General features: G+C 42.6%; 1 protein-coding gene across 1 annotated transcript; it reads left to right on the plus strand.

Moving 5' to 3' along the window:
* The first annotated feature begins 2,205 nt into the window (after nucleotides 1–2,205).
* Nucleotides 2,206–15,559, plus strand: LOC110488465 (26S proteasome regulatory subunit 6B). The gene is made up of 10 exons (XM_021560689.2): nucleotides 2,206–2,288; nucleotides 3,075–3,173; nucleotides 6,682–6,868; nucleotides 8,644–8,790; nucleotides 8,948–9,151; nucleotides 9,305–9,472; nucleotides 14,175–14,251; nucleotides 14,534–14,702; nucleotides 15,122–15,177; nucleotides 15,390–15,559. Exons 1-10 carry the CDS (start codon nucleotides 2,253–2,255, stop codon nucleotides 15,501–15,503), a joined length of 1,257 nt encoding a protein of 418 aa, XP_021416364.2. The 5' UTR covers nucleotides 2,206–2,252; the 3' UTR covers nucleotides 15,504–15,559.
* The last annotated feature ends 95 nt before the right edge of the window (nucleotides 15,560–15,654 follow it).

The following is a 15,654-nucleotide window of genomic DNA, read 5'->3' on the forward strand; positions in this document are numbered from 1 at the left end:
AGCCAGAGATTTCATCTCCTGCATTGTGGCCTTGTGTTTGAGTAACCAGTGCCATGGTGTGTCTTTGTCCAGCACCCGGCGCAGAGGCTCACAGACTGCTGATAGGTGTGGCATGAACTTTGCAAGATAGTTAGCAAAGCAGATGAGACGCTTTACTCCTTTTGCATCAGATGGGTTTGGCATGTCGAGGATCACTCTGACCTTGTCTGGGTCCGGCTTTAGCGGGTGGAGCGTGTGGGGAGGGTTGGCTTCATCCTGTGGGGAAATTGGGGCCGAAAGGCCAAGAGGAGAAGCCAAGCTTTGGCTTTGTTGGCGAAGAGGCACTATATTACTCTGTGCCCTGTGTAATCCCTTACTCCCCAACCCTGACTGTCTGACCATTACTCCCCAACCCTGACTGGCTGACTGTATCTAAACATATAATTTTTATCAGTAAGATGTGGTCTTTTGATATAGTTGATGACAATAATAATAATTTTATTTTTAATACAGGCTCCTATCTTGTTGTCGATACACATCAAATATGAATATTTGCCAATGGTTGACATTGTACTTTATTTATTGATTGCATGTTTGGATTTCTGTGACTTTAAATGTTAATACAATTAATTTGTGACTTTACAAGTTTGCTACCCAATCTTTATTTGTATTATTATTATTATTGTTAATATTACTATTATTTATAATACATTGGACAGGAACCCGTGAAGGAACATTTTATGTTTGTGCTTTTCGAATAACCAATTTGACTGGGTTCATGCAAGTGAATGATTGAGCTTGCCTGGGAGGAATCCTCACTATCAGTATAATGCAGTTTGGCAGTACGCCTAGAACATTGTTTTGAATACCAACAGGGATGTCTCAGTTTCAAGGTCTCAGCTTAGAGAGAATAAGCATTGTGAGGTATTGGTCAGTCACATGCATGAACCAAAAGTTAATGATGAATTAATCATGAATAATGTAAATCATACAAATATAACTTGTCTCTGTAAGCAAGTATATAAGTGAACTCATGGGACTGCCCCGACAGAGCTCCTGACAGACTTGTTGCATTAAGTTTGTTGGAACCTCTCAAGCTTGCTGATAATAAATAATTATTTAAAATTGACTCAGTGTCCCTGTGTTGAATTTCCACAACAAACCTTAAATCCCTACATTCCGAGAAGGTTCTTTAAGGAACCTTTTTAAAAGGTTTCTCAGGGAAAAGGTTCCACTGGTGTTGCAATCTGATGAACCCCTAAAGGTGCCTCCAGGAACCTTTTCATTTTAGAGCCCTCAAACCCAACTCTGGACCTCGAAGCCAGTTCCACTGCATTGTTTTCAGTGTTCCCCTCTAATTAGGGACTGATTTAGACCTGGGACACCAGATGTGTGCAATTAATGATCAGGTATAACAGCAAACCAGCAGGATTCGGCCTCATAGGGTAATAGTTTAGTACCGCTGTTTAGAGTATACTGTTTGCGCAATACATTTTGATAACTAAAAGACGAATTCAGGGCCTTTCCGACTGTAGGCAATGCAATTTAAAACAATCCACATCTTATTTATTTCAAAGACGCTAATGACCCTCTGTGGCCAAATCATGCTTTCTGGTGTAGTAGCCTATTTAGAATTATTTTATTTGTTTCTGTATAGACAGGAGTAGGCTAATTAGGCTATATAATTTTGGCAATTTTAATGCAATTGCCTTTATGGGAAGCTTAGCCTATGGACAGTGATCCATCGAAAACAACTGAATGTTGTTGTGATAGATTTGGTATAAAGCATTTTTTTTTCATCTGTGGACAGATTTAATACAAGACAAAAATGAAAAGCAATGCAACAGAGGAAAGATGCAACAGACTATGCAGCAGCAGTAGAGTCATACAGCCTATTAAAGCTACCAGCTAACTGTCAGGAAATACACAAACCTCACCTAACCTATTGAACGTCACTGTCAACATAATTTGCCAAACTGTTCTGTACATAAAACTAGGATTCTGCTAAAGAGAGTGTGAGCAGTCATTCACCTGCTGTCCATCATATCTATCATTACTATTCATCTTATTCATAGTGATGTGAGGGTGTTTGCTTACTATAAGGTTTAGAAAACAAATTACTCCGAAGAACACAAATCATTGTATTTGTGGAGCAATCTCTCAATTCATTTGCATTTGTTGATAATGCTTGTCCACAGAAACTTCATTACCCATGAATCCCACAAATGTCGCTTGGGTCCTTACGTAGTACGTCGCATGATAGGGAATTTAACATGGAGGACATTGGAGTAACTGTTGAAAAAATTCAGGTATGATTCATTTTGACTGTGTACATTTTTACCGTTGTTTTTGGTTATACACAACTTTAAAAAGTACAGACAACTTAAAACGTACTATCTTTAATTTAAAGTGTTCTCTGAATACATTTAATTCGTCCGTCATCCAACTAAACGTGCCAATTCATTCACGGCACTGTAAATGCTCTGTCATGTAAGCTAACATGCTATCTCAACTGGCAGGCTAGGCAACTTTAGCCAGTTAGCTAAACGTTTGTATTTTGGTGTAGCTACGTTAGCTGACATCTGCCTTGGCTAGTAATTAATAATAAGGCATTTAGAAAAGGCTAACGTTAACATTACAATAGGCTCCGTCATATCCAATCTAATTTATCGCGCTAGCTATTTAACTACTTCGCTAGTTCTACATTCGGTTATCTGATTTGTTAACTTAGCTAACTAACCTTAGCTGCCGGCCGTTGACTTGTTATTTTGTTTGTTGTAGCTTCAAGCTTACCAATACTACACCCACAACATGAATAGCTAACGTTACCTACCGCGGCAACGTACTTATCCTTTACGGAACAGCACTGAAACAATGTTGTGGATTGAAATATCTTCCAATCCGCTCCTCTCACTTTTTCTATCGGTCATCTCTCACCCAGCATTAGGCAAGTAAATGAACAAGCTAGCTAACAACACCACAAACAGTTAGCTAGTAGCTAACGTTAACATTTGCTACAGCGTTTTCACATGTTTGGGGTTATGCTTACAACGTCGAATTTGTGTAAATGCTTATGTTGTCTTATGTCTACACAGGACGAAGTGCCTGCCATGCTGAACTCACGACCCCAGACGGGGCTTTCTTTCTTGGCCCCAGAACCAGAAGATCTTGAAGACCTTTACAGCAGATATAAGGTCTGTACTGGGAACAGCTTCTGTCTATGCGTGACTGTTGAGGTCTATTTCTGTCAGCACAACAAGAAAAACACTTTAAATCATACAGGCCCTTTCTGTGATTTCTTCAATCACAGTAAAGATGTTAACTATTTCAGTGCCTAGAGAAAGTATTCACACCCCTTTTTCCACATTTTGTTGTTACAGCCTGAATTCAAAATGTATTAAATATAGCTTTTTTCTTCTTCTCTGGCCTACACCCAATACCCCGTAATGTCAAAGTGTAATTATATTTTGAGTTTTTTAAACAAATTAATAAAAAATGAAAAGCTGAAATGTATTGAGTCATGTATTCAACCCCTATGTTATGGCAAGCCTAAATACGTTTTGAAGTAAAAATGTGCTTAAGTTGCATGGACTCTCACTGTGCAATAATAGTGTTTATCAGGAATTCTGAATGACAACCTAATCTCTGTACCTCAAACACAATTATCGTTAAGGTCCCTCAGTTGAGCAGTGAATTTCAAACACAGATTCAACCACAAAGACCAGGGAGGATTTACAATGCCTTGCACAGAAGGGCACATATTGTAGATATACAAATACGGACATTGAATACCCCTTCCAGCAAGGTGAAGTTATTATTTACACTTTAGATGGTGCATCAATACACCCAGCCACTACAAAGATACAGGCGTCCTTCCTAACTCAGTTGCCGGAGAGGAAGGAAACCTCTTAGGGATTTCACCACAAGACCAATGGTGACATTAAAACAGAGTTGAAGGCTGTGATAGGAGAAAACTGAGGAAGGATCAACAATGGAGTTATTACTCCACAATACTAGCCTAATATACAGAGTGGAAACAAGAGAGCCTGTACAGAATAAAAATACTCCAAAGCAGCATCCTGTTTGCAACAAGGCATTGAAGTAATACTGCAAAAAATGTGACAAATCAATTACCTTATTCCTGAAAACAAATTTATGTTTGGGGCAAATACAACACAGTACCACTCTCTGTATTTTCAAGTATAATAATGACTGCATCATGTTATGGGTATGCTTGTAATCGTGAAGGACTGAGGAGTTTTTCAGGATAAAAAAAAATACGTGGAATGAAGCTCAACACAGGCAAAATCCTAGAGGAAACCTGGTTCAATCTATTTTCCACTAGATACTGGGAGATTAATTCACCTTTCAGCAGGACAATAACCTAAAACACAAGGCCAAATCTACACTGGAGTTGCTTACCAAGAAGACAGTGAATGTTCCTGAGTGGCCAAGTTTTGACTTAAATATATGGCAAGACCTGAAACGGTTGTCTAGCAATGATTTGACAGAGCTTGAAGAATAAAAAAGAAATAAAAAATGGCAAATGTTGCACAATCCAGGTGTGGAAAGCTTTTAGAGACTAACACAGAAAGACTCACAGCTGTAATTACTGCCAAATGCGCTTCTACAAAGTATTAACTCAATGGTGTGAATACTTACAGAAATATAACATTGACATATTTCATTTTCATTATATTTGCAAACATTTTTTATGAAAGTTTTCACTTTTATTATTGGGTTATGAAGGTAGATTATTGAGAAAAAAAATGTAATCCATTTTGAATTCAGACAAAATGTGGAATAAGTCTAAGGATATGAATACTATCTGAAAGCACTAATTAAAATGTATTTATAAAGCCCTTTTTACAAAGGCAGATGTCACAAAGTGCTATACAGAAACCCAGCCTAAAACCCCAAACAGCAAGCAATGCAGATGTAGAAGCACAGTGGCTCAGAAAGACTCCATAGAAAGGCAGGAACCTAGGAAGAAACCTAGAGAGGAACCATGCTCTGAGGGGTGGCCAGCCCTCTTCTGGCTGTGCTGGGTGAAGATTGTAACAGTACATGACCAAGATGTTCAAACTTTCATAGATGACCAGCAGGGTCAAATAATAATAATAATAATAATCACAGTGGGTGTACAGGGTGCAACATGTCAGCACCTCAGGAGTAAATGTCAGTTGGCATTTCATAGCCTATCATTCAGAGTTGGAGACAGCAGGTGCGGTAGAGAGAGAGAGTTGAAAACAGAAGGTCTGGGACAAGGTAGCACGTCCGGTGAACAGGTCAGGGTTCCATAGGTGGAACAGTTGAAACTGGAGCAGCAGCACAACCAGGTGGACTGGGGACAGCAAGGAGTCCTGAGGCATGGACCTAGGGCTCAAGTCAGAGAGAGAGAGAGAGCGCATACATACTCAATTCACACAGGACACTGGATAAGACGGGAGAAATACTGCAGATATATGGACTGACCCTAGCCCCCCGACACAAACTATTGCAGCATAAATACTGGAGACTAAGACAGGTGGGTCGGGAGACACTGTGGCCCAGTTCGACGATACCCCCAGACAGGGCTAACCAGGCAGGATATAACCCCACCCACTTTGCCGAAGCACAGCCCCCACACCACTAGAGGGATATCTTCAAACCACCAACCTACTATCCTGAGACAAGGACGAGTATAGTCCACAAAGATCTCCCTCACAGCATGAACCTCGAGGGGTCGCCAACCCAGACAGGAAGATCACGTCAGTGACGCACCCCTCCTAGGGACAACATGGAAGAGCACCAGTAAGCCAGTGCCTCAGCCCCCGTAATAGTGTTAGAGGCAGAGAATTCCAGTGGAGAGAAGGGAACCGGCCAGTCAGAGACGGCAAGGGCGGATTGTCGCTCCAGTGCCTTTCCGTTCACCTTGTATTTGTATTTAAACAAAGAAGCAGCTTCTCTTCCTGGGGTTCAGCTTAATTAAGGCAGTTTATACAATTTTAAAAAATGTACAATATATTCACAGAATTCACAACACACTGTGTGCCTGCAGGCCCCTACTCCACCACTACCACATATCTACAGTACTAAATCCATGTGTATTTTATCGTGTGTGAATGTATGTGCCTGTGCCAATGGTTGTTGCTTCACAGTCCCTGCTGTTCCATAAGATGTTTTTTTAATCTAAGTTTACTGCTTGTGTCAGTTACTTGATGTGGAATAGAGTTTTGTGTGGTCATGGCTCTATGTAGTACTGTGTGCCTCCCATAGTCTGTTCTGGGTCAGACTACACTCAATCATAGGACCTAATGAAGAGATGAGTCTTCAATAAAGACTTAAAGGTTGACAGAGTCTGCGTTTCTCACATGGCTAGGCAGACCATTCCATAAAAATTGAGCTCTATAGGAGAAAGCCCTGCCTCCAGCTCTTATTTGCTTAGAAATTCTAGGGACAATTAGGAGGCCTGCATCTTGTGACCATAGCGTACGTGTAGGTATGTATGGTAGGACCAAATCGGAAAGATAGGTAGGAGCACCCAATGTATTGCTTTGTAGGTTAGCAGTAAAACCTTGAAATCAGCCCTTGCCTTAACAGGAAGCCAGTGTAGAGGCTAGCACTGGAGTAATATAATTTTAAAAAATTGGTTCACCATGATTCATCAACAAACATACATTCTCCATGACACCGTTCCCACCCTCTCCTTTACTATTGTAGAAGCTGCAGCAGGAGCTGGAGTTTCTGGAGGTGCAGGAGGAGTACATCAAAGATGAACAGAAGAACCTGAAGAAGGAGTTCCTCCACGCCCAGGAGGAGGTGAAGAGGATACAGAGTATCCCCCTGGTCATCGGGCAGTTCCTTGAGGCTGTGGACCAAAACACAGCCATTGTGGGCTCCACCACAGGTACAGTATTTTTACTCTTGTCTGACCTCACATAGATTGTGTAGGTAAGCCTCTGGTTGTTTCCTCTAGAGACTGGAGACTTGAGTCCGAGTCGATATATCGGTCCGATTATTGGCCCTTCTCTATCGGTTTGGCTGATAGTCCCGCTGCATAGCAATACTGCTGCTATGCCAGCCGCCACTCACTGCCTGAGCCACGAGCACTGCACAATGCTGATGAATGTCTAACTGGGACAATCAGCAGCAGCAGCGGCAAGCTTGCTCATCCTCTAACAGAAAGGTGCAGTATTGAGAAACAGATTAATTGACACGGTGACCAAAATTGCAGATGCGCTTCCCTGAGACGGTTTTCTGGCAGTTTGTGCAGAAATTCTTCGGTTGTGTAAACCCACGGTTTCATCAGCTGTCCGGGTGGCTGGTCTCAGACAATCACGCAGGTGATGAAGCTGGATGTGGAGGTCCTAGGCTGGCATGGTTACACAGGGTCTGCGTTTGTGACGCCGGTTGGACGTACTGCCAAATTCTCAAAAATGACATTCAAGGCGGCTTATTGTAGAGAAATTAACATAAAATTATCTGGAAACAGCTCTTGTGGACATTCCTGCAATCAGCATGCCAATTTCCCCCTCCCTCAACTTGAGACAGCTGTTTAATCAGCTTCTTGATATTCCACACCAGTCAGGTTGATGGATTATCTTGGCAAAAGATAAATGCTCACTAACAGGGATGTAAACAAATTTGTGCATACTTTTGAGAGAAATAACTTTTTGTTCATATGGAACATTTCTGGGGTCTTTTATTTCAGCTCACGATACATGGGGCTAACAGTGTATTTATCATAGTAGCAGTAAACAGCAGCAAGTGATATGAGAGATGTGAAAGGGAGCGGAGTTACAGCCTCGCTCTATCAAAATGTAGCAGTAGAATCACATTATAACCCACCCATTTCTTGACAGATAGCTAGAATAGCCAATTGAGTTGTTTCAAATTTCGTCCTGAGTTCTTTGGAGAGAATACTTTTTTCCCGATCCCAGAAAATAACAACTTCTAGTTTCGTAAACATCCGTGATCACAAATCATAACGTTTCCTTTGTGCCATTTGCATTAAATAGATGTTATTTTATTTTCTCAAACTAACAGCAGTGCCTATATGATGTCATTCCATACAGGCGTGACATGCTGGCGTGGTACTTTCATGCGAATGTTGTTGATCAGTTGGCTAATATACTCTAAGTCCAAAATGAAGGGCAAACAAAGTGTCATCTTTAGCGCCATAGACTGTACTGACCAGCCAAAACAAGCTCAAAAACTCAATGCATGCACACACTAGTATTGAATATGGATTCACCTGTATTGTGAGAATGCCTATGACATCTTCATTTACCATTCAAATACAATTACCATTATGTTATTTAGTTTGGTTAAAAACAAAGTCAAATTTATTGGTCGGTTTTAAAATTGATGCATTATTGCATACATGGCTGTCTTTGGGAAATGTTATGATATTGTATATCTGCCTAAAATATTGGTATTTGACCCCTAAAAAAATCCATATTGTTCATTCTCTAATAGCCACACCCATAAGCACCCATATTTTGCACAGTAACACCAATGCCTCATTCTTACTGTAATGCTAAATATGTGGCTCTAATATTCACTAATGATATTTCCCCCTCTTTCCCTGTGCCACCCCCTTTTCTGTCTCTGTCTACCCCCTTTTCTGTCTCTGTCCACCCCCTTCTCTGTCTCTGTCACCCCCTTTTCTCCTTGACTCAGGCTCAAACTACTATGTGCGTATCCTAAGCACCATCGACAGAGAGCTGCTGAAGCCCAATGCGTCGGTGGCCCTGCACAAGCACAGCAATGCCCTGGTGGATGTGCTCCCCCCAGAGGCTGACAGCAGCATCATGATGCTCACATCAGGTACACATGCACACTTATTCTACCTCCTGGTATACATATCCCTTTGTAATATATATTGCACAGTCATGAGTGGAACAAACATGCATTCATGCGTGCTTACATACATTACATGCATAGTCCACTCATTGATACCATTTTCCTGTATCTCTCCGTGCAGACCAAAAGCCGGATGTGATGTATGCTGACATCGGAGGGATGGATATCCAGAAGCAGGAAGTGAGGGAAGCAGTGGAGCTTCCACTCACACACTTTGAGCTTTACAAACAGATTGGCATTGACCCGCCCAGGGGGGTTCTGATGTATGGGCCTCCTGGCTGTGGGAAGACCATGCTAGCCAAGGCTGTGGCTCACCACACAACAGGTAGGCCATTCACCATGTTCACCATTATCTATAGGATGCACAGGTGATTAGACAATGTCATTTTTTTGGTAGCAAAAAATTGTCATGTTACCATATCAGTATTTGGTTATTGACCAATGCATTTGATTTGATATCTTGGTCTCTCTCTCTCAGCGGCGTTCATCCGCGTGGTAGGCTCCGAGTTTGTGCAGAAGTACCTGGGCGAGGGCCCCCGCATGGTGCGTGACGTCTTCCGGCTGGCCAAGGAAAACGCACCCGCCATCATCTTCATCGATGAGATCGATGCCATCGCTACCAAGCGTTTTGATGCACAGACTGGAGGTATGAGCCATTGTGTACCTTTTAAAATCAGCTGCACAGAATAGGCTATGGAATGGACTGGTCATTGGCTAATCACTAGCATTGCACATAGCAACCAAATCCAATAAGACAAGCAAAATATAGCAGATTTACAGATTGGCATTCCTGATATCAAATGTCTCTACCTGTGATCTTCAGGGTTCTCACAAGGTGCTTAAAATACTTGAATTTGGTACTCTGAAATTCAAGTACTGGAAAACCTTGAAAATCTGACATTTTGTCAAGATGGTACTTGAAAAGTACTTGGATTTAAAATGAGAATAGAGGGCCTCCCGAGTGTCACACAACCGTCTGTGATCGGGAATCCCATAGGGCTGCTCACAATTGGCTCAGCGTTGCCTGGGTTAGGGGAGGGTTTGACGGTGGGGGGGTTTACTTGTCTCATCGCGCTCTAGCGACTCTTGGTGGCGGGCCGGGCTCCTGCAGGCTGACCTCAGACGGTGTATCCTCTGACGCATTGGTGCGGCTGGCTTCTGGGTTAAGTGGGCTGGTGTTAAGAGGCGCAGTTTGGCGGGTTATGTTTCAGAGGACGCATAACTCGACCTTCGCCTCCCGAGCCTTTTGGGGAGTTGCAGCGATGAGACCAGATCGAAATTGGGGAGAAAAAGGGGATTAAAAAAATATATATTTAATTGATAGAACAGATAATGATCAAATGTGTTTATCAAATCAAATTTTATTTGTCACATACACATGGTTAGCAGATGTTAATGCGAGTGTAGCGAAATGCTTGGGCTTCTAGTTCCAACAATGCAGTAATAACCAACGAGTAATCTAACCTAACAATTTCACAACAACTACCTTATACACACAAGTGTAAAGGGATGAAGAATATGTACATAAAGATATATGAATGAGTGATGGAACGGCATAGGCAAGATGCAGTAGATGGGATCGAGTACAGTATATACATATGAGATGTGTAATGTAGGGTATGTAAACATTATATTAAGTGGCATTGTTTAAAGTGGCTAGTGATACATTTTTTACATACATTTTTCCATTATTAAAATGGATGGAGTTGAGTCAGTATGTTGGCAGCAGCCACTCAATGTTAGTGGTGGCTATTTAACAGTCTGATGGCCTTGAGATAGAAGCTGTTTTATCAGTTTCTCGGTCCCTGCTTTGATGCACCTGTACTGACCTCGCCTTCTGGATGATAGCGGGGTGAACAGGCAGTGGCTCGGGTGGTTGTTGTCCTTGATGATCTACAATCTGATTTTCTGGATTTTTTTTCTTCTAATTTTGTCTGTCATAGTTGAAGTGTACGTATGATGAAAATTACAGGCCTCTCTCGTCTTTTCAAGTGGGAGAACTTGCACAATTGGTGGCTGACTAAATACTTTTTTGCCCCACTGTAGGTATTCCTCGTGTCCAGATGCGTTAGGGCAGTGTGATTGCATCGTCTGTGGACCTCTTGAAACATGTGGGAACAGCAGACTGGGATAAGGCTTGATTGAATATGTCCGTAAACACACCAGCCAGCTGGTCTGCGCATGCTCTGAGGTTGCGGCTGGGGATGCCGTCTGGGCCTGCAGCCTTGCGAGGGTTAACACGTTTAAATGTTTTACTCACGTCGGCTGCAGTGAAGGAGAGTCCGCAGGTTTTTGCTAGCGGGCCGTGTCAGTGGCACTGTATTGTCCTCAAAGCGAGCAAAGAAGTTGTTTAGTCTGTGTGGGAGCAAGACATCCTGGTCCGCGACGGGGCTGGTTTTCTTTTTGTAATCTGTGATTGACTCTGCCACATACCTCTTGTGTTTTAGCCGTTGAATTGTCACTCTACTTTGTCTCTATACTGATGCTTAGCTTGTTTGATTGCCTTGCGGAGGGAATAGCTACACTGTTTTTTATTCGGTCATGTTTCCGGTCACCTTGCCCTGGTTAAAAGCAGTGGTTCGCACTTTCAGTTTCGCGCAAATGCTGCCATCAATCCACGGTTTCTGGTTTGGGAATGTTTTAATAGTTGCTGTGGGTACGACATCGCCAATGCACTTGCTAATCACCTCGCTCACCGAATCAGCGTATTCGTCAATGTTGTTTGACGCAATGCGGAACATATCCCAATCCACGTGATCGAAGCAATCTTGAAGCGTGGATTCAGATTGGTCGGACCAGCGTTGACAGACCTGAGCGCGGGAGCTTCCTGTTTTAGTCTGTCTATAGGCTGGGAGCAACAATTGAGTCGTGGTCAGCTTTTCCGAAAGGAGGGCGGGGGAGGGCCTTATATGCGTCGCGGAAGTTAGAATAACAATGATCCAGGGTTTTACCAGCCCTGGTAGCACAATCGATATGCTGATAGAATTTAGGGAGTCTTGTTTTCAGATTAGCCTTGTTAAAATCCCCAGCTACAATGAATGCAGCCTCAGGATATGTGGTTTCCAGTTTACATAGAGTCAAATAAAGTTAGTTCAGGGCCATCGATGTGTCTGCTTGGGGGGGAATATATGCGGCTGTGATTATAATCGAAGAGATTTCACTTGGTAGATAATGCGGTCGACATTTGATTGTGAGGAATTCTAAGTCAGGTGAACAGAAGGACTTGATTTCCTGTATGTTGTTATGATCACACCACGTCTCGTTAATCATAAGGCATACCCCCCCACCCCTCTTCTTACCAGAAAGATGTTTGTTTCTGTCGGCGCGAAGCGTGAAGAAACCAGGTGGCTGTACCGACTCCGATAGCGTGTCTCGAGTGAGCTATGTTTCTGTGAATCAAAGAACGTTAGTCTTTTATGTCTCTCTGAAATGCTACCCTTGCTCGAATTTCATCAACCTTGTTGTCAAGAGACTGGACATTGGCGAGTAGTATGCTCGGGAGCGGTGCGCGATGTGCCCGTCTCCAGAGCCTGACCAGAAGACCGCTTCGTCTGCCCCTTTTACAGCGTTGTTGTTTTGGTTCGCCGGCTGGGATCCGATCCATTGTCCTGGGTGGTGGGCAAAACAGAGGATCCGCTTCGGGAAAGTCGTATTCCTGGTCGTAATGATGATGAGTTGACATTGCTCTTATATCCAGTAATTCTTCCCGACTGTATGTAATAAAACTTAAGATTACCTGGGGTACCAATGTAAGAAATAACACGTAGAAAACAAAATACTGCATAGTTTCCTAGGAACGCGAAGCGAGGCAGCCATCTCTATCGGCGCCGGAAGTTGGATATGAAAAATATCAAATATAATAATGTATTGGTCTTACGAATGAATTTCCAGACAGACTACAGAGTTGTATTTCCTCACATGTTTCACGCTGTGGTTGCCAGGGGAGCTTGCTCATTTCATCCACACTGCCACTCATCCAGTTAGGTACAGAACTGACTGATTAGGCGCCGCCAAACATCACTTCGATGGCTAGAATGCCGGGAAAATTTTGATTCAAGCCGGCCTTTTGTGCATATGGAACATTTCTGGGATCTTTTATTTCAGCTCATGAAACATGGGACCAACACTTTACATGTTGCGTTTTTATATATTTTTTCAATGTAGTTCACCCACCTTTTTTACCACTACATCACTGGACCCAACCAACTGACACCTTGTAAGGTGCAAAAAATGCATCAGACTTTGACATTGCGAGCATGGATAAATCGGCCCCGAAGAGCCACATAAAGGGGGAAAGACAAGTGGCAGGTGTGGTCCTGCTGTTCTGGTGGCCGTTTACTTAGCGTTTTTTCTGACACAGCCCACCCGACCGGCGACCCTAAAGCTGCCAGTCAGATGCAAGACTCTTTTTCGCAGCTATTAACTAGTAGATTCCCAAAGGCCCAATAAAAAAGTAATTAAGCTGGAAGTTGGTAGTAATGCGAATAGGAAATGTGTGTTCACCAGTATTCATCTCCCAAAACTCTGCTCATCGGTGGTCAAATGACAAAATCATCAGTACTGACTTACGTATCTCGTGAAACAATGCGTTATTGAGTAGAACTTGAAAGGTAGTGATGAATACTGTTTTTTTGGGGGGCTGTGGTGATATACTGCCATCTGGTGGCGACTAGAAACAATTGAGTAGTATGAAGTACTACGAATTGATTGTCCTTAAAAATAAACATTAGTGCTTGGAAAAATATTTAAGTCATTGAATTTGACTTGCCACTGTCTGTACGAACCCTGGATCTTGTCATGCCAACACACATTTGAGCGGTTTAAATTGCAGTATTTCAATCAAACAATGTTCAAATTGGCCTCAACTAAGCAGGTAAAACATGTTTCTGTGAAGGCCCCCTAGTTGCTGTGAGTGTTAGCTAGGCTATGGTTTATCCTTGGCCCAGATGGAGACACAAGGACACAACAGACCCATGGTCCGTCAGCTTATCAAGTTGAGCAATGGGGAAATAAATAACCTTCATATTTTGATTTGTTTTGACTGCCACCACCATAGAGTTAGATAGGGTTTTTAAGGAGAGGGTAGTTGCAGATAACTTCAGGTTAGAGTTGGGAATCGGAATTTACCTTCAAAACAGAACTACCTGTAAAGATGTCGGTAAATGTCATCATTGTTTAAAGCATCCAGGCAAACAGATTCACAGAGATCAATAAAGACAAACTTGGTTGTGGCTTTATTATCTTGAGTGGGATTGATTATTAGGACTGAAAACAAGACCAAGCAGTTAATGGTGTGGTTGAACCCTGACATTGATAATCCCTCATTGTATTCTCTCCTTCCCAAACAGCGGACAGGGAGGTGCAGAGGATTCTGCTGGAGCTTCTTAACCAAATGGACGGCTTTGACCAGACCGTCAACGTCAAGGTGAGCAAAGTGTGAGAGGGCTATGGGCTTTGCCTCTGTGACATACTGTCTCTAGGGCTTATTGTAGGTTGTAGTCTGATTAATGCAGCTAACCTGTAACCTTGTGTGTCACATTGAGAATATGTAAAAAAAAAATAAAAATAAAAAAAAGAAGAAATGTAGTCACACTTAAGCTAAACCTATACAGTGAGTGATGTACTACTATGGGTCTTAAAGCCTCTGGTTAAGCCTTTATCATGACTTCCTGCCTCTGTCTGATCCACCTGTTTGATCTCTTGTCAGGTGATCATGGCCACTAACAGGGCAGACACCCTGGACCCCGCCCTCCTGCGCCCGGGCCGTCTGGACAGAAAGATTGAGTTTCCCCTACCTGACCGCCGGCAGAAACGCCTGGTCTTCTCCACCATCACCAGCAAGATGAACCTCTCTGAGGAGGTGGACCTGGAGGACTGTATCCTTATTATGCCCTACCTACAACAGTCTCTCATGACGTGTGTGTGTGTTAATGGGTGCAGGTGTGTATTGTATTAACTTTCTATCAATGTGTCAAGAAAAACCTAGCGGCATCATGCAATAGTTTCCTTCTCAGATCAAGGCACAGGAGCACAAATCCTTTTCTGTGTCCGGTTCATTGTGTGCTTTAAGTTTTCATTAAATATTTACCTCCTTGAATACAGCTCTGATCTGGAACAATATTCTCAATTAAAGGTCATATGAACCATGACTTTTAGTACTCTACCTGAATGCCTTCTTTGTATAGTCTAATGCACTTTCCCATAACGTCCCTTGGTTGCTAAGTAACCCAAAGAACACTACATTGTTCAGTGTCGTATGAGTTTGTATATGCGGTTGTCCTTAACCAGTGTGTAGATGTGGCCAGACCAGACAAGATCTCCGGAGCAGACATCAACTCTATCTGCCAGGAGGTGAGTGGGACCCCGTACTGTTGGGAGGAATTCTTCCATGGGGGGTCAACCTACTCCAAAAGACTCAATGTCAAAGAGTAGCGAGTTATTGTGTTCACTAACTCTTGTTCCAAAGATAACTAAATATCCTCTGTTACATCACCTGTTGTCGGTGTGAGAAGTGGAAACGCTCTGATAAATGTGCTTATAATTCTTTCATTCCTCTCACTCAGGCTGGCATGCTGGCTGTCCGTGAAAATAGGTACATCGTCCTGGCCAAGGACTTTGAGAAGGCCTACAAGACTGTTATCAAGAAGGATGAGCAGGAGCATGAGTTCTACAAGTAGAAAGTAACCCCACCCCCACTTCTCCATTAAAAAAAAAAAAGGCATTTAGACACACATTTTGTGAGTTGTGTGTGTTTGTACTACCTTGTCCGTTTGTGGTTTCACAGACTAACATTGACCTTGGACTGAATTTTGCTTAATTTACTAAAGG

The sequence above is a fragment of the Oncorhynchus mykiss genome, chromosome 2 (assembly GCF_013265735.2).
Source record: "Oncorhynchus mykiss isolate Arlee chromosome 2, USDA_OmykA_1.1, whole genome shotgun sequence".
Taxonomy (NCBI): domain Eukaryota; kingdom Metazoa; phylum Chordata; class Actinopteri; order Salmoniformes; family Salmonidae; genus Oncorhynchus; species Oncorhynchus mykiss.

Excerpts from the sequence above, each read along its gene's own strand:
- LOC110488465 (XM_021560689.2), top strand. The coding sequence starts at position 2,253 with ATGGAGGACATTGGAGTAACTGTTGAAAAAATTCAG. Across the intron at positions 2,289-3,074 it reads TAACTGTTGAAAAAATTCAG|GACGAAGTGCCTGCCATGCT; the intron begins GTATGATTCATT and ends ATGTCTACACAG. Across the intron at positions 14,703-15,121 it reads GGAGGTGGACCTGGAGGACT|ATGTGGCCAGACCAGACAAG; the intron begins GTATCCTTATTA and ends ACCAGTGTGTAG.